Source organism: Lactuca sativa, chromosome 6, assembly GCF_002870075.4.
Source record: "Lactuca sativa cultivar Salinas chromosome 6, Lsat_Salinas_v11, whole genome shotgun sequence".
Classification (NCBI taxonomy): domain Eukaryota; kingdom Viridiplantae; phylum Streptophyta; class Magnoliopsida; order Asterales; family Asteraceae; genus Lactuca; species Lactuca sativa.
Genome location: NC_056628.2, coordinates 73418874 through 73438121, shown reverse-complemented (window position 1 = coordinate 73438121; position 19248 = coordinate 73418874). Strand labels below are relative to the sequence as shown.

The following is a 19248-nucleotide window of genomic DNA, read 5'->3' as shown; positions in this document are numbered from 1 at the left end:
AGTCACAACGTCTTTGTCCTCTCGTTTTTGTTTGCAGCGTCGAACCTCCGTCCATCCTTCTTCCATTGAAGACTTCATTTTAACACCCGTGGAATTCAATTCCATGCGCTTTCCCACCTGTCAAAATTAACAAAATGCCCTTTTAAACCTAAAATTCCACAAATTAAAGAGAAATATACAAACCCTTTGATAGTTTTTGTTTTATTTAAACCAAACAGAAATATACAAAGGAATGGATTTTTGATGTGCTTTGACTAAAATATATCATCGGTTGGCTATTTGCAGATGAGTATGAAATTACCAAAATACCCCTTTAACCCTAGAATTCTACAAATCAAAGAGAAATATACAAAACCCTTTGATAGTTTTTTTTTCTTTCATAAAAAAACCAAACATAAATATACAAAGGAATGGATTTTTATGTGCTTTTGTCTAAAATTTTCTTTCATTTTTGTTTTCTATAAACAAAGTTGTTTATTGTCCTTCTAACTGTTTATAGAAATTGATCGAATTTCTCAAAATGGTGGAAGATTCCTATGTTTTCTAAACTATCAAAATCGAGTCCAACTCGAGCTTCACCCTGTAACAACGTAAATTTTCAAACCAATTTTTCATTTTAAAATAAAGTATTTCCATTCAAAACAAGGCATAAATAATTTAAGTGTCATGTCAAATACAAATTGTCTAAATCCCAAGATCATAAAAACATCCTTCAGTGTGTACAGATCACGCCGGCGCCTTCCCACGGTCCTCGCTAGTACCTGAAACACATACATAACAACTGTAAGCATAAATGCTTAGTGAGTTCCCCAATATACAACTTACGCACATACGCCTTTCCAGGCCCTGACCTTCCGGCCCATGTGTCTCAGGGGACTTCCGTCCCTGTTGGGTAAACCTTCCGGTCCTACCCACGCCGACCTTCCGGTCCATCACACAACATATCGCCTTCCGGCCCATAACATATCGCCTTCCGGCCCATAACATAATCGCCTTCCGGCCCATGACATACATAGCACATATAACAAATAACTTACCACATATAGCATACATATCACATATCATATCTGACCTTCTGGTCACACAGTCAAACCCTTCCGGGTACAGTATAGTGAGAAGACTCACCTCGCGAATGCTGAAAGCTAGCAATTCCTGAAATCACTCGTGCACAGACCGCCGAGCTACAATCTCCCTATAACATCATATATCTCTTATTAATACTTTTACCTTCTGAGTTTGACTATCCTTAAGAAGTCAGACATAGGTCAACTCTGGTCAACAGTCAACGGTCAACGGTCAACGGTCAACTCGACCGGACTCGGCGAGTGCCTTGGCGACTCGGCGAGTCTAGACGTCCTCCAATTCTCTAAGATTCCCCTTCTCCTCGTCGAGTACCTTCCTTGACCCGACGAGTTACTCCTGGAAGAATCGCGGGGCCACCCCGACTCAACTCGCCGAGTCTGAAGAACAACTCGACGAGTCCCAGTTATTCTTCAAGCTACTCGCCGAGTCTGTTCGTCGAACTCGGCGAGTCCATGCCATGCAACCGCTCAAACTGCATCCTAAGGTCAGAACTGCTCCGACCATTCCTAGGTCTGGCCTTCCTAGTCTGATCCATCACGTAAGGTCCTCATTTCAGTGCTCATGATACACCCCAAGACTTATAATTTACATATTGACCTAAGGCATAAGGATTCCAATCCAAAACCTTCATCAATTCCCGAAATGCACAGGCATGGGACATTCTGGACCTCCAAAGGTCCCAATACAGGGTTACAATCGTTTGGGGGACTAGGGTAACATCCAATCTAACCACAAAAGGGTTCCATAAACCCTAATTCCATAAACACATCAACATAGCAGAGTGTACTCGAATTCTTACCTGGATGATGTACTCTCTGTGTCCCCAATCCTCAGAACGTGACTCCCTTGCTGTTCCTTTAGCCAAGCCCTTCTCTTCCTTGCACAACAACTCTTCTATAATCAACAATGGCCTATAACCTTGCTCCAGATGCACACAATCGATTTAGGGTTCCTCTCAGACTGCTAAAATGAACAATGAAGGCCAATAAGTCCCTTTTATACGTCCCAAACCTGAACGGTTAGGGTTTTCGCTAAACAGCGCAGACTCGCCGAGTCCATATCTGGACTCGTCGAGTCCAGTCGCGAACCCGCGACCAGGTCTGCTATCCTACTCCGCGAGTCTAGGCTCCAACTCGCCGAGTCCCCTCTTAAAACACCCCAAAAACATAATTTTAACAATACCTGAGATTCCGGGCTGTTACAATTCTCCCCCGCTAGGATTAGACTTCGCCCTCGAAGTCTCACTCTGAAAATAGTTCCGGATGCTGCTCCCGCATCTCACGTTCCGGCTCCCAAGTCATTTCCGATCCCTTCTGGTGTTGCCACTGAACCAACACCAGAGGTACCTCCTTGTTCCTCAGAACCTTGATCTTCCGATCCCTGATGGCCACTGGTCTCTCAGCATAATTCAGGCTCGCATCCACCTGAATGTCCTCTAATGGGACCACTGCCGACTCATCGGCTATGCACTTCCTCAATTGCGACACATGAAAAGTGTCGTGGATCTGCCCCAACTCCGCTGGCAACTCCAAACGATAGGCCACCCGGCCTATCCTTGCAATCACACGAAATGGCCCAATATACCGGGGCCCCAACTTGCCCCTCTTCCTGAATCGAATCACTCCTTTCCAAGGAGAGACCTTCAGGAGAACGAAGTCGCCGACTTGAAACTCAAGCTCGGATCGGCGCCTATCTGCATAACTCTTCTGCCGGCTCTGGGCGGTCAATAACCTCTGCCTAACCTGCTGAATCTGCTCTGTCGTCTGAAGCACGATCTCTGTACTGCCCATCACTCTCTGCCCCACCTCTCCCCAGCAAATGGGGGTTCGACATTTACTGCCATACAACAGCTCAAAGGGTGGCATACCAATGCTCGAATGATGGCTGTTGTTGTAGGAAAACTCTGCCAAAGGTAAATACGCATCCCAGCTACCCCCGAAATCTAATACACACGCTCGAAGCATGTCCTCCAGCGTCTGAATCGTCCGCTCGCTCTGACCGTCTGTCTGGGGATGGTATGCGGTACTAAAATGCAATTTAGTACCCAGCTCCTCATGGAATTTCTTCCAGAACCTGGAAGTGAAGCGCACATCACGGTCTGAAACAATCGAGATCGGCACTCCATGCCTAGATACTACTTCTCTCACATATATCTCCCAATGGAGTGCTCTCCACCCTGCGGCTCAATGCATCGGCTAAACATTAGCCTTGCCTGGGTGGTACAGGATCTCACAATCATAATCCTTGACCACATCCAACCACCTCCTCTGACGCATATTTAGGTTGGGCTGATCCATCAAATACTTCAAGCTCTTATGGTCCGTGTATATCATACATCGAACCCCATACAGGTAGTGACGCCAAATCTTGAGAGCGAACACTACTGCCCCCAACTCTAAATCATGCGTGGGATATCTCGCCTCATGAGGCTTCAGCTGCCTCGACGCATATGCTATCACATGACCCCTCTGCATCAACACTGCACCCAGTCCCGAAATCGATGCGTCGCAATATACTACAAAATCTTCCATCCCTTCCGGGAGAGCTAATACCGGGGCTTCGCACAACCTCTGGCGAAGTGTCTCAAAGGAGGTCTGCTGCTCGGGTCCCCATGAGAATGCAACACCCTTCCGGGTCAATCTGGTGAGCGGCACTGCGATCTTGGAGAAATCCTTAATAAATCTCCGATAGTACCCTGCCAACCCAAGGAAACTCCTGATCTCAGAGGGTGACTTCGGCACCTCCCAACTCATCACAGCCTCAACCTTGGCCGGATCGACCAATATCCCTTCCTGATTAACAACATGTCCTAGAAATTGGACCTCCCGCAGCCAGAAGTCACATTTGGAGAACTTTGCATAAAGCTTCTCCGACCTCAATACCTCAAGGACCTCCCTCAAATGCTCCTCATGCTGCTCTCTAGATCTCGAATACACTAGGATGTCGTCGATAAATACAATCACTGACCGATCCAACATCGGCCTGCATACCCTGTTCATGAGATCCATGAACACAGCCGGGGCATTGGTGAGTCCGAAAGGCATCACCACAAACTCATAATGCCCATATCGCGTCCTAAACGTTGTCTTCTGGACGTCCTCATCCCGCACTCTCACCTGATGGTACCCTGACCTCAGATCGATCTTGGAAAACCAAGATGCTCCTTGCAACTGATCAAACAAATCATCGATCCTCGGTAACGGGTAACGGTTCTTGACCGTCAATTTGTTCAACTCCCGGTAATCAATTCACATCCGGTGTGAACCATCCTTCTTCTTGACGAACAAAATAGGTGCTCCCCACGGCGAGCTGCTCGGCCGAATGAATCCCTTCCCCAGCAACTCCTGGAGCTGCGAGGACAACTCTTGCATCTCTGGAGGTGCAAGTCGATAAGGCACCTTAGCAATAGGCGCGGCCCCCGGAACCAGATCGATACCAAACTCTACTTGCCTCACAGGAGGTACTCCCGGCAGCTCCTCGGGGAAAACATCTGGAAACTCACGCACCACTGGAACCCCCTCCACTGACCTCGGTCTCTCGGAAACCTCCCGCGTATCCATCACATACGCCACAAAACCCTTACAGCCCTGCTGTAGACACTGTCTCGCCCTAGCGGCCGAACAAAAAGCTGATCCCGAACGAGTACCCTCGCCATACACCGAAAGAACTCCCCCACTGGGGTCTCGTATAGTCACCAGCTGACGCTCACAGTCAATGACGGCGCCGAATCGGCTCAACCAGTCCATGCCCACAATGACACAGACATCACCCATCGCAATAGGAATCAGGTCAATCGGGAACTCAACCCCGAAAATCTCAAGCACGCATCCCCGAAGAACCTCCGTGGCACAAATCACTCTCTCGTCAGCTATAGAAACTCTCAAAGGCCGACTCAACGACTCACGACTAACGCTGATATGCTGACTAAAAGCTAAGGATACAAAGGACCTACTCGCACCCGAGTCAAATAACACTAAGGCAGGCACAAAGTTCACAAGGAAAGTACCTACGCATATAATAACATAAGCATAACATCTCGACATTAAAGATAAATACATGAATTACAGCATACCTGCCACAACATCGGGCGCAGCGCGGACCTCCTCCGCAGTCAGCTGAAAGGCTCTCCCCCGAGCCCGCGGGGCCTCGGCCTTCACCGGTCGGGTCGCAGTAGCTCTGGCAGCAGGTGCAGATCCCTGAAGAAGCTGAGGGCACTCGGCCTTCCTATGGCCTGTCTGGTTGCAATGGAAGCAAACCGTAAACCCCTTGGGGCACTCCCTAGCAATGTGCCCCTCCTTGCCACACTTGTAGCAAGCACCAGATCGACATACCCCATCATGACTCTTGCCGCACTTCCCGCAAGTACGGCCCTTCGAACCTCCTGTCCTCGAATCGGCGGACTTTATCCGCTTGGCTGCCGACTGGGACTGAGCCGGTCGCCGATCCACCCGCTGAGACTCGGCCTCCTCCCTGGCCTGGGTCTCCAACTCGATCTCGCGCTTCCTGGCATTCGCCTGAAGCTCAGCAAAAGTATGGTAGGTGGAGTTTGACACAAACTCCCGGATATCCCTCCTCAACACACCCAAGTACCGACTCATCCGAGCCTGATCAGTGGACACCAGCTCGGGGCAGAACATCGCCCTCTCATGAAACTTCCGCGTGATTACCGCAACAGAATCAGTACCCTGCTTGAGGGTTAAGAACTCCTGAACCAATCGTTCCCTCTCCACCGGGGGAATGTACTCGTCCCTGAACATACCAGTAAACCCCTCCCATGTCACTGTTGTAATCTCTGCCAAAGTGAAGTTCGTCGTCACGAACTTCCACCAATCCTTCGCTCCCAGACGGAGCTGGTTCAAAGCGAACCGTACCCTCAGGTGCTCCGGGCATGAACAAGTGTAGAAGCACCCTTCTATATCCGCGATCCACCTCATCGCAGCAATCGGATCCTGCGTCCCATCGAACTCAGGTGGCTTCGTGTTGCTGAACTCCCGGAACAGCAACGAGTCACCCCCCTGTGGCCTGGCAGCGGCCACAGCTGCGGTAGCTGCAGCAGTTGCAGCTTCAGTCAATGCGGCGTACCGCTCCTCAAACGTCTCCATCAGGGTGGTCTTAATAGACCCAAACATCTCCGGGATCTCAGCCCGGATCGCCGCGGCTACCTCCTCGTGAATCATCTGACGAATCTCCTCGTCACTCACACCGCTCGAACTCGCTCCGTGGCGTGGTCTAACCATGATGTCTCTGAAATACAACACAAAACTATCAGAGACTCCATCGAGTATAATCGCACTCGATAACACAACCCTACTCAGTCTCCGATCCCAGGGATTCTTACTTGGGTCTCCCACTGATCCGGTGTCTTCGGTAGTACGGGCCCAATACTACCGACCACACCGCATCAGCATTCATCCCAAATCTTCCTCCCCAAACCCCGGGTAGTGAGTACTCTACTTCTGTTATGCACTATCTACTCGTACACTAGCAAAGCATCTCATATCGGCAAACTTCCCTAGACTAAGGCATCACAAATCAGGCCACTCTAGTCCTATCATGAATACCTAGTCTTCTAGCATGCATAACAATTCATATCATAACTCATCTCATAACATAACATTGTAAGGTATTTTGGGGATCTTTACCGTTCGGGCGCTGACTGATCATACACACTGCTTCTTTCTTGCTTACCACAAAATCATTTATAAAAGTTTATGCCTTTATTTTTAAAAGTTTTCCTCAAATCCTCGGTTTGAGTTCAGTTATGCCCGAAGGTGTACCCGAATCCCTCAAACCTGGCTCTGATACCAATTGTAACAACGTAAATTTTCAAACCAATTTTTCATTTTAAAATAAAGTATTTCCATTCAAAACAAGGCATAAATAATTTAAGTGTCATGTCAAATACAAATTGTCTAAATCCCAAGATCATAAAAACATCCTTCAGTGTGTACAGATCACGCCGGCGCCTTCCCACGGTCCTCGCTAGTACCTGAAACACATACATAACAACTGTAAGCATAAATGCTTAGTGAGTTCCCCAATATACAACTTACGCACATACGCCTTTCCAGACCCTGACCTTCCGGCCCATGTGTCTCAGGGGACTTCCGTCCCTGCTGGGTAAACCTTCCGGTCCTACCCACGCCGACCTTCCGGTCCATCACACAACATATTGCCTTCCGGCCCATAACATATCGCCTTCCGGCCCATAACATAATCGCCTTCCGGCCCATGACATACATAGCACATATAACAAATAACTTACCACATATAGCATACATATCACATATCATATCTGACCTTCTGGTCACACAGTCAAACCCTTCCGGGTACAGTATAGTGAGAAGACTCACCTCGCGAATGCTGAAAGCTAGCAATTCCTGAAATCACTCGTGCACAGACCGCCGAGCTACAATCTCCCTATAACATCATATATCTCTTATTAATACTTTTACCTTCTGAGTTTGACTATCCCTAAGAAGTCAGACATAGGTCAAATCTGGTCAACAGTCAACGGTCAACGGTCAACTCGACCGGACTCGGCGAGTGCCTTGGCGACTCGGCGAGTCTAGACGTCCTCCAATTCTCTAAGATTCCCCTTCTCCTCGTCGAGTACCTTCCTTGACCCGACGAGTTACTCCTGGAAGAATCGCGGGGCCACCCCGACTCAACTCGCCGAGTCTGAAGAACAACTCGACGAGTCCCAGTTATTCTTCAAGCTACTCGCCGAGTCTGTTCGTCGAACTCGGCGAGTCCATGCCATGCAACCGCTCAAACTGCATCCTAAGGTCAGAACTGCTCCGACCATTCCTAGGTCTGGCCTTCCTAGTCTGATCCATCACGTAAGGTCCTCATTTCAGTGCTCATGATACACCCCAAGACTTATAATTTACATATTGACCTAAGGCATAAGGATTCCAATCCAAAACCTTCATCAATTCCCGAAATGCACAGGCATGGGACATTCTGGACCTCCAAAGGTCCCAATACAGGGTTACAATCGTTTGGGGGACTAGGGTAACATCCAATCTAACCACAAAAGGGTTCCATAAACCCTAATTCCATAAACACATCAACATAGCAGAGTGTACTCGAATTCTTACCTGGATGATGTACTCTCTGTGTCCCCAATCCTCAGAACGTGACTCCCTTGCTGTTCCTTTAGCCAAGCCCTTCTCTTCCTTGCACAACAACTCTTCTATAATCAACAATGGCCTATAACCTTGCTCCAGATGCACACAATCGATTTAGGGTTCCTCTCAGAATGCTAAAATGAACAATGAAGGCCAATAAGTCCCTTTTATACGTCCTAAACCTGAACGGTTAGGGTTTTCGCTAAACAGCGCAGACTCGCCGAGTCCATATCTGGACTCGTCGAGTCCAGTCGCGAACCCGCGACCAGGTCTGCGATCCTACTCGGCGAGTCTAGGCTCCAACTCGCCGAGTCCCCTCTTAAAACACCCTAAAAACATAATTTTAACAATACCTGAGATTCCGGGCTGTTACACACCCACTGCATTTATTACTAATATTTTTCTAGCAGATTATTCGATTCATACATACTTTTTTCGATTCAAGAAACAAATCAATTTAAGATTGTTAGTTAATGGGCTTCGTTTCTTGAATCAGAAAAAAATATGTCTGAATAATCTGCCAGAAAAATGTTAGTAATAAACGCAGTAGCTGAGGCTCGAGATGGACTCGATTCCAATGGTTTAGAAAACGTAGGAATCTTCCACCATTTTGAGAAATTCGATCAATTTCAGCAAACACTTAGAAGCACAATAAACGACTTTGTTTATAGAAAACAGAAACGAAAAAAAATTGTTCACGTTTTATATCCATATAGACAAAAATGGTCTGAAAACTATTCTTTAAAAAAACACCTTATTTTGATTTTTTTGTCTTTGGGTTCCGATTATAGTCAATTAGCTATAAACAACTGAATTTTATCTATTGGTTGTTTCTTAGGTGTTGTTTGTTTTTGTCTACAGATCTTCTTGACTTCTTGACTTCTTATGTTTGCGTCACGCAGACCACATGCAGACATTAGGCTTCGCAGACTGTTTGTTTGTTTTTTTTTCTTTGAAAACTGCAGACCTAAAAAGGTCTGCGCGTCCTCTTCTTGGCGCAGACATGGACCAGAGTCTTCAAGCCTCTTCAGACATCTTTTAGCCTAAAAAAAACATATATCTTGTTTTTTTTAACTTAGATTTTTTCCTACTTTATTTATGATAAATAATTTTTAATAAAATAGAAACAATACTTGAAGAAAAAAGATTCTACAATACAATCATGAACTTTATGACAAATTTATAAATAAAGATTAATTACAATAATGGTATTGGAGGTTATTTATATAGATATGAAAAAAAATTATAATATTGTCTTATATTTTTTATACCAATTTTTGTAAAACATTATTTAATATAATATAATTCATTTCTTGAGAAAAAATATATATGCCTATTTTTTAATTCATTTAAATGAAAAGGTAAATTGAAAACTTTTAAAAATTTCATTTAAAATAAAAGTTTATTTCCCCTAATTATAATGTTTAGGTATAACTTCGCAACCAAAGTTTGTTGGTTTTTATCAAATATATACGTTAATTCGTACCATTTTATTTTAACTTTTTATACAATAATACTTAAAAGTTGATCTATATTTGTTAATTATCTATAATAAAGTTATAAAATTATTGAAAAACATTTTTAAGTTTTTTTTAAAAAATCAATTAATTAAATTTTAGTTTATTCCAACAGCATACAAATATTAAAAATGCAAACAGTCTTCTATATTTAGATTGCAGACATTTGGTCCACCTCTTTTACTGTAAAGATCATCAGATCAACAGACTGCAGATATTTTACTTCAGAAAAAACAAACAACATGATGTTTCTTCGAGAATCTAACATCCACCATGGAGGTAGAGGATTATAAAAACAAAAGACGTCTAACTCACTCTTTTAGAGCCACCATTAAATTGTCATGTTTCTTTCTTTTTATATTATATATTGACTATTGAGTCAAGTAGTCAACACTGCATGCTTTTCTACAAAAATACACGTCACTTGCACTTACCATGCAATTTCCTATAGTAATAAAATTAAATAGACTTAAAGACTAATAAAATACCTATTAATATAATTACTACACTTTTGATTAATTCTTAGAAAATATCTATTGTAATGTGCATTAAGTATAAATGTACAAAACAATTTTAGTAGATAATTACTTTTTTTATATCTGTGTTTTTCTTTATGGTTATTTTGATTTGACGTTTGTTTGATTTGTTATATGGAAATGATATAAAGACGTTTTTTATATAGTCAATATAGTAGGTTTAATCGTTGCAAAGTCTTTTATTCAATCGTTATATTAAAAAAAACCCCGAAATTTCACTCAAAGTTTTAAACTAAAGGTAGGCATTTGGATAGAGCCCATTGAACGGACTTGATAAAGTAAGCATGCGGACCGAAACCTCATTGAGCTTGTCCGTGTTTGACTGGCAGTTCACAAAAACTATTCACCACAAGAAAAATCCTGAATTACTACGGAAAGTTGCTACGGAATCAAAATCTGTAGCTATTTTACTACGAAATATGCTACAAAATGGCTTGTCGTAGCTATTTTGTGACGGAAATGGTTACGAAATTGCATTCCGTAGGTAAATCCTAAATAGCTACGTATAGTTGCTACAGAATCAAAATTCGTAGTTATTCTACTACGAAATATGCTACACAATGACTGGTCATAGCTAATTTGCTACGGAAATGGCTATGAAATTACATTATGTAGCTAAACGTTGAATAGTTGTTATGGAATCGAAATCCGTAGTTATTTTACTACAAATTATGCTATGGAATTTTTGGTTGTGGCTAGTTCGCTACGAAACTTGTTATGAAATTAATATTCGTAGTTTTTTGGCTATAGAATTGGCTATGGAATTCAAAATTGTAGTTTGTGGCTACGCAATTGAAATTCGTAATAATTTTGTTACGAAATTTGAACCACAATTAAATTTTGTAGCTAATCTATTATAGAACTTGTTACAAAAATATTAATCGTAGTTATTTATGTATACGATTGGTGTTCGGATTTGCAAAATAACTATGGAATCAAAATCCGTAGCTATTTAGCTACGAAAATATTCCATAGTTAAGTAGCTATGGAACATGTTTCCGTAGCAAAATATAGAAAAAGTTATATTCTTATTTTAGATTAATAATTTCCTTTCCTATTTTTATAACAAATTAGCCCTTAGTTAAAAGAACAAATTAGCCCATATTTTTGTATCGTCGATTGGAGGAGGTCGTTTTTAATGAATCACAAAATGCAAAAGTCAAATGGATTAATGAAAAGTCAACCTTATTTATTAATTATTTTGTAGGCGAGACTTTTGCTCTTTACTCATAATTTTGACAAGCCCTGAAGAAAAATGTTCATCACTTGACCTAATTCCTCAGTTTTCCCCGGTCTCCATTTACGCCATTATCGATCGGACTTCACATTATCGGGAGCTCCTCTCACTCTTGTTTGCTGTCGTTCGCCACCTGCTCTGTCAATTGGTAGGTTGTTCTCGATTGATGATCCTCATTGCCTTTGTGCTCACTGTGGATCGTCCTACTCCTCTTCGCCAGTTTTTTCCTCGATCGTCTTCGTCCCTAACAGGTAACCTTCTTCTTTGTTTTGTTTGCTTCTTAAAACCTGCGTGACTCCACTAAATCATCTGCTTGTGTCACCTGAAAATATTAGCGACTATTTCCACCTAATGCTCCAATTTCTCTTTCTATCATCCAATGACATGAGGATCTATTGATCTTTCCATTGAATCCAAGGCGAGTCAATAATCAGTTAACTCTACCAATCCTTACACGCAGCTTGATTCAAGTTTTTATTGGTGATTTTGATTGATCGATTATATTGCATTTGATGCAAATTGTGGATTTTGACTTGACAAATAATGAAGTATTGATGTGACTTTATTGCCTGAGCATCATAGATCACACATTGTTTGCATGTATTGTGATTAAATTAGAATGGATTTTCTAGGATAAAACTTATAATCTGTCTTTGATAGACATTTAGTTTAAGCAAATTGAGAATTTCACCAGATAAACAGTGTTGTATTGTTGTGACTTCGTTGTTGGAATTTCATGAATCACAAAGATTCAGTAGCTAAAGATGAACTTTTTAGGAGAATCATAAGATGTTGCTACTTGCCTACTTGTGCTTTATGTTATGTCATCTCTTTTAATTCACAAAACTAAGTTGTTCAGATTGTTGGTTATAATCATAAATGTTTATGTATGCGTACCTTTTGTTATAATTTTGGTCCATATAGGTTTTTGTTAAATAATAACCAACTTGACCAACTAATAAGTTTAATTGTATATGATTCTATTTTATGCTTATATCAATTAGTAAACATGTCAATGAGAAAAAAAAACACTTAATAGTTCTCACACTTTTCCCCAATACGTAATAAAGTAGTGTAATCCCATGATGAATGAATTATATGACCAACAATTGAATATTAATCTAATTCACTTTGAATAGATAGAACAACTACCCGTTGCATTTTTGAAATCTTTCCAGCATTAATCCTTACCCCTTAATATTACATATTTCAGAAACTCAGGGACCACAATTAATCTCACTGATATTTGCAATGATTGCATGCTTCTAGTTGTTAATATGTTATTACTAGTTAATATTTGTTAGAATTTAGATTGAAGTTTTTTGAGAATTAGTATATGTAGGTTAATCATTAATGCGTTACTGTTTGTGAGTTTGTTGAAAATCAATGGTGTTTCTTAAAGGGTTCATCAGGTCTAACTTTTTTTACTGTGCAAAATGGGCAGAAAAAGTTGAAATTTGGTTAATCAACATCTTGTTCCATGGAGTTTTTATCTTTGCTTAAATTGTCATCTTCATCCAATGCATTTGTTTGAACACTGTTGTATTTTAATTTAATTTCCCAATATATATTTAGATAACGAATGGAATCTTTTGTTAACAATTCCCAATATATCATTAAACTTAAATTGATGTTTGTGGAAGTATTCACTTGTAACTCAAGCCATTTTTATTACGACTAATTTTTCTCCTAGTGTTGAAGTGTGTTGAAGTATGCTTGAACATGATTGTTTGATTTTGCAAATAAATAATTAAAAAGATATACGCATTTTAAGTTTTCTTTTTGTTACATCATTGTAAGTTTTAAAAAAAAATTATTATTAAGGCATGCTATGTTGACAAATCTACCAATTATAGTCTTGTACTTTCAGTTTTTTTAATTATAAGCACATTTTCCTTTGAAAAATTAACTCAATTATTGCATTGCATTTTGTTTGTTGAATCTCTATGTACTTTGTTGTAGGGTTAGAAATAAAGGGATATTAATGTCACTTATATTATGTTTACTTGTCTACAATAATAGACACATTTTCTCGTCTGCAGACCAAATTTACTTTTTTAGAATTTATTTTTCTCTTTTAATCTATTACTGTAATCAAGAATTTCAAGTTTTCAACAGTTCTGCTAATAACGATCTATTTGTGACATTGGAGCTTTTTAGGTTGTGTAATTTGTTGAAACAAAAGCAAAAGATATGTTTAAGGGGTTATTGAAGCAAAAGCAAAAGATTTCAGCCCCTGTCAACCAATGATTGGTGGTAAATTGCTGCTTATGTGGTACCAGTTATATGGCAAGTTTTTTTTTTGGATTTATATGGCAATTTTTTTTTACTTAATCTGGAAAACTATATAAATAATTATTATTTCAGTTACTATATACTTAATGATATAACAGGTTATGCTACTTACTATTTATAGGCTCATAGTTGGAATGCAGTTCCCTTACAGCTTCTTTGGCATGCATAATTGGTCTTCAGTATGGTCATATTTTAATCAAATTACTGGTGTGAATTTCATTTATATTTTAGAGTATTTTCCCTGGTCAAATCTTAGTTGACCGAGTTTGTTGCAGGGGCATAAAGATCGACTTTGCTTTTAGAGTTTTAGTTTTCAATTTCCAAATAACAATTTAGAATATTATTAAGTTTTTTGGTTTTTTTTCAATGTCAGGTATTCCTTTGAACAAGGGCTTGTACATGATGTTGTATCAGGATGAAATAAAAGTAGGATGCTATAACAAAGAAATAAATGAAATTAGGTTGTTATTTCTTAGCCTATATTATCTTATATCTTACTTTAATTTTATTGGTTTTGACAGGATTCGAGGGCACATGTAAGAGCCCTATATCTGTTTATAGGGACAATTTAGAGAATGCACACCTTTGGGATTGAAAACATGGATACCTAACATTATGGAGCAATATCAACAAAAACATCATTATGCAGGTTCATTTTTATACCTTTAATAATAGAAAATCAAGTGTTTTCAACTTTATTTCAAATCATTTTGACATCATGTGACAACTTCATATCCTTTTGGCATCACGCGACGGCTTGGAAAGAGAAAAAATAATCATGCTAATGTTGGATTTGATGGTTCTCAAAAGGGGATTTATTTTGTTTCTCGTGTACATGTTAATAGTATGCCAAATAAAAGAGTTGGATTGTTGTTTTTACTTTGTGTTCATTTTCATATTTTAATCAAGTTGATTGTAAATTTGATTTTGCAGGTTTTTCCATTTTGGTTGAGTATATGTGGCTGTTGGTGTGTATATGGTGGTTCAAATCTAAATTGTGTGTAGGTGACGGTTCAAATCTAAACTGTTTGATTATACTTGTAATTAATATTTAGTTTTAATGATTACACAACCTCATAGAAGACTTTTCGATGATATCATATGTCTATAAAATTGATGTAACTATTAAATTTATATTTACTACATTTTTATATATTTTTATGAATATTATAATTGGAAAATTGGATTTTATTGAACATTTTTATCATACTGAATTTGCTTTGGAACCTGTTGCTACGTGACAAATCGTTGTTGAACAAAAACCTACAAAATTCGCTACGGAACAGACAACTACGGAATTTGCTACGGAACAGACGGCTACGGAATTCGCTACGGAATAGACGGCTACGGAATTTGCTACCAAACAGATAGCTACGGAATTTGCTACGGATAGACAACTACGGAATTTGTTACGGAACAGATGGCTACGGAATTTGCTATGAAACAGATGGCTACGAAATTTGCTACGCAACAGATGGTTACGGAATTTGTTATGGAACTCAAATTGCAACAGAATAGATGTCGTAGAAACTGTCATAACAAAATTGCTACGGAATTATAATTTCGTAGCTAAACATTTTGCTACAAGAAATATAGCTACAGAGTCTAATTGATAAATTGGGTAGCAAATTCCGTAGTTATTCAGCTTTAGCTACGGAATTTCAGATTTTCGCTATGGAATTTTTCCATAGCTAAATTGGAATTTTCTTGTAGTGATTGTAGGACGTACCCAACTGGTCTCAACCACCTTGTTTTTTTTGTAAATAAAAAAAAAAAAAAAAAAAAAAAAAAAAAAAAAAAAAAAAAGTTAATCAAACTAAGAAAAGTTCATTTCATACTTGATGCCACCTGTTTCTTTTGGATTTATATGACAAATTGAGGACTAAAAGTTATAGTGGATTGGAAAAGATACTTGTAATAATTACAAATTGCCAAGAAGGCAAGACTCATAAGTCTTCGAACGTCTGATTTGGAGAAATTTATATAATTATATTATATTAATTTTCATCTTTAATTTTTCTTGTCTTAGAGTTTAGATTAAATTCCATGGAAATCAATTATTGTAAATAAGCCACCAATTTGAGACCATCCACTTTAATATTTCATCTTTACAATTGACACTATATAAAGCTTCATAGGGGCATCTTGGTAGATACATTAACACAAACAAAAATCACCAAGCTTTGCATTTACATGATGCATCCTTGTCTTTTTATAATTTTCTCATTTCTCTTGCTACTCCTTGAGGCTACGACTGCCAACCAATTGGTGTCGGTGGGAGATGTTAACAACAAATTCTTTGATGTGGAGAGACGTGCTCTCCTTGATTTCAAATCTCACCTTCAAGATCCCAATGGCAGTCTTTCTACATGGACAGCTGAAGATGATGATGACTGTTGTACATGGAGAGGAGTCATGTGTAACGACCAAGGTCATGTCACACAGCTTGATATTAGCAGGAATAATCTTAATGGAACCATTCACAGGTCCATTGGTTCCTTGACCCAATTAAGGTACCTTACACTTTCTTACAACTCTTTTTATGGAACCATTCCTCAAGAGTTTGGAAACCTCAACAACTTGCAAGGGCTTTCCCTTGGATACGTTGGAAGATGTAGAGTTGAAAACATAGAGTGGTTGTCCCATCTATCTCATCTGGAGGATCTTGTTATGGATGGGATTTCCCTTGCCAAAGCAAACCAGTGGGTAAATGTGATTTCAAGTCTCCGGAACCTATCATGGTTAAGTTTAGATGGATGTGAGCTGTCACAGGTCATGTATCCATATTCTTCTTCATTTCTCAACTCTTCTTCTTCATCTATTGAAACCCTTATTCTCAGCAACAACAATCTCACCTCATCCATGTATCATTGGTTGTTCTCATTAACCAGCAATAAGCTTCGTGATCTTGATCTCTTTGGCAACACGTTAGATGGGATACCCATAAATCCTGGAAACCTATGTACATTGACCTCTTTAAAGCTGTATAACAACCCAATGCTTATCAATCTTCCTGATTTTCTCTACAACTTTTCTCGATGCACATCACTTAGATTAACATACTTTTACGCTTCTGATAGCGAATTTACAGGGTCATTGTCTGATGACATCCAAAAAATTTCATCTCTAAGATATTTGTACCTATCAGGTAATCACATAAATGGAACCATAAGCGAGAAATTGTGGGAACTACCTGAGCTTACCTCATTTGACCTTTCTCAAAATTCTCTTAGTGGTGCCATTTCTGAAAAGATTGGAAACTCGGGCGCTATTATTATAAAACTATCAAAAAACCCACTCCAAGGAGTTCCTTCCATAGATCACATGTCAAACCTTTCTTATGTAGAGTCTCTTGATCTGAACTCTTGCAAGCTAGGACCTAGCTTCCCCAAATGGATTCAAAAACTCAAAAAGCTTACATATCTTGACATTTCCAGTAATGGAATTTCAGACACCATTCCTCTGGATTTTTGGGACATGTGGCCTTCTCAATTAAGATTTCTGAATCTCTCATCCAACAACATCAGCGGGGAAGTACCAGATTTATCATTAAATTTTGACAACCATTCAGTGATAGATTTGAGCTCCAACAGCTTTAACGGTCCAATAAAAAATGTCTCTTCCGCTGTGGCATTATTAAATCTTTCCAGAAACAAAATCTCTGGAGGAATCTCCTTCTTATGCCAATTTGTCGATGGCTTTTTAGAATTTCTTGACCTCTCCCATAACTCTCTAACTGGACAACTTCCAGACTGTTTGTGGCATTTCAAAGAACTCAAAGTTCTTAATCTAGGAAACAACAATCTATCTGGAAGGCTTCCTGCCTCTATTGAATCATTGTTCAAACTTGAGGCATTGTATCTATACAAGAACGATTTTTACGGAGAATTGCCTTTGTCTTTAAAGAATTGCACGAGCTTAAACTCGTTGAATTTGGGGGCAAACAAGTTTTCTGGTAATGTACCTGTTTGGCTTGGGGAAAACTTGTCAGGGTTGTATGCTCTTATCCTATCATCTAACAACTTCTTCGGAACCATCCCTTTACAGTTATGTCAATTACCAAATCTTCAAATTTTGGACTTGTCAAGTAACAGTCTCTATGGAACCATCCCCTCATGTTTAAATAATCTCACGAGCATGGTTCAACAAGGATTTTTACCTCCGCCAAACGTACATCCCTTTACAACTCAATGGTATCATTCAAGAAGTGCGCATCCAGATATCATTTATGAGTACTACGTTGACCATGCAATGATCGAGTGGCAAGGAGATGAGCGTGAATTCTTTAGGAATTTGGGATTGTTGAAGAGCATTGACCTATCAAGCAACAACTTAACAGGACATATCCCATACGAAATTACCAATCTTTTTGAATTGATTGCACTAAACTTATCAAAGAACGCTCTAGTTGGAGAGATTCCTAGGAACATTGGTCAGATGAAAAAACTCATAGCTTTGGATATATCTAGAAACAATTTAGCAGGAGGGATACCATCAAGCATGACTCAAATGACTTTTTTGGGTTACCTAGATGTGTCATATAATAACTTGTCAGGGAGAATCGTATCTAGCACTCAACTCCAGTCATTTGCACCTTCAAGATACGATGGAAATGCAGGACTATGTGGGCTTCCCCTCTCCAAAAAATGTCTTGGAGATGAAGAACCCGTCATTGGAAAAAGTGAGGATGATGGGGAAGATGAATTTTGGGGATGGTTCTATATTGGCGGGGGTACTGGTTTTGCTATTGGATTTTGGATAGCAATTGGGGCTTTACTTCTCAACCGTCGAGGGAGACATGCTTTTTTTCAGTTTTATGATAGCTTCAAAGATTGGGTTTATGTGAAGGTGGTGGTGTTCGTTTTAAAATTGCAAAGGGCAAAATATACATAGTCATGTATTACTTGTATTTGGTAGGGTTTTAATTAAGTCCCCTATTATCAGTTAAATTGCCACCAACACCATCCATGGCCATTTTCCAACATTATGAAAAGTTTACATAGATTTGTAGTTAATGGTGTATCTTAATTTTTTTTAAAGAGCTGGTGTATCTTAATTTTGTAACCAACATTATGAAAAGTTTACATGCATCTAATGGTTTAATTTTTTTTTACTTAGATATATGTATTTTTCCCCTTGAAATTGTTTTTTTTTTTACATAGAATTCCCCCAAAGATTTCAAATTTTAGATCCGCCCCTGTGCTAGATGTAGATTATTTCCAGAATTAGTGCTTAAAAGATGGCCCATTCATACAAAGTACAAACTCGTTAATACAATGCATCTATTTGTATGTTAGTTCAAAAATGTTAGAAAAAGGGGATGAATAGATTGTTTGGATTCTCTGAAAGTCGTGATTCACTATCAAATTGAAGTATTTCGATGGTACAGATCGAACACTCAATTTGATGAAATTCAGAGAATGAAATCTGAGAATGTATATGAAAAT

General features: G+C 39.5%; 1 protein-coding gene across 1 annotated transcript; it reads left to right on the top strand.

The window, feature by feature from the left end:
* The first annotated feature begins 15930 nt into the window (after nucleotides 1-15930).
* On the top strand, nucleotides 15931-18891 carry LOC111890154 (receptor-like protein EIX2). Its single transcript, XM_023886307.3, has one exon. The coding sequence runs from the start codon at nucleotides 15995-15997 to the stop codon at nucleotides 18692-18694; it is 2700 nt and encodes an 899-aa protein (XP_023742075.2). The 5' UTR covers nucleotides 15931-15994; the 3' UTR covers nucleotides 18695-18891.
* Nucleotides 18892-19248: the final 357 nt, after the last annotated feature.

Excerpts from the sequence above, each read along its gene's own strand:
- LOC111890154 (XM_023886307.3), top strand. The coding sequence starts at position 15,995 with ATGATGCATCCTTGTCTTTTTATAATTTTCTCATTTCTCTTGCTACTC.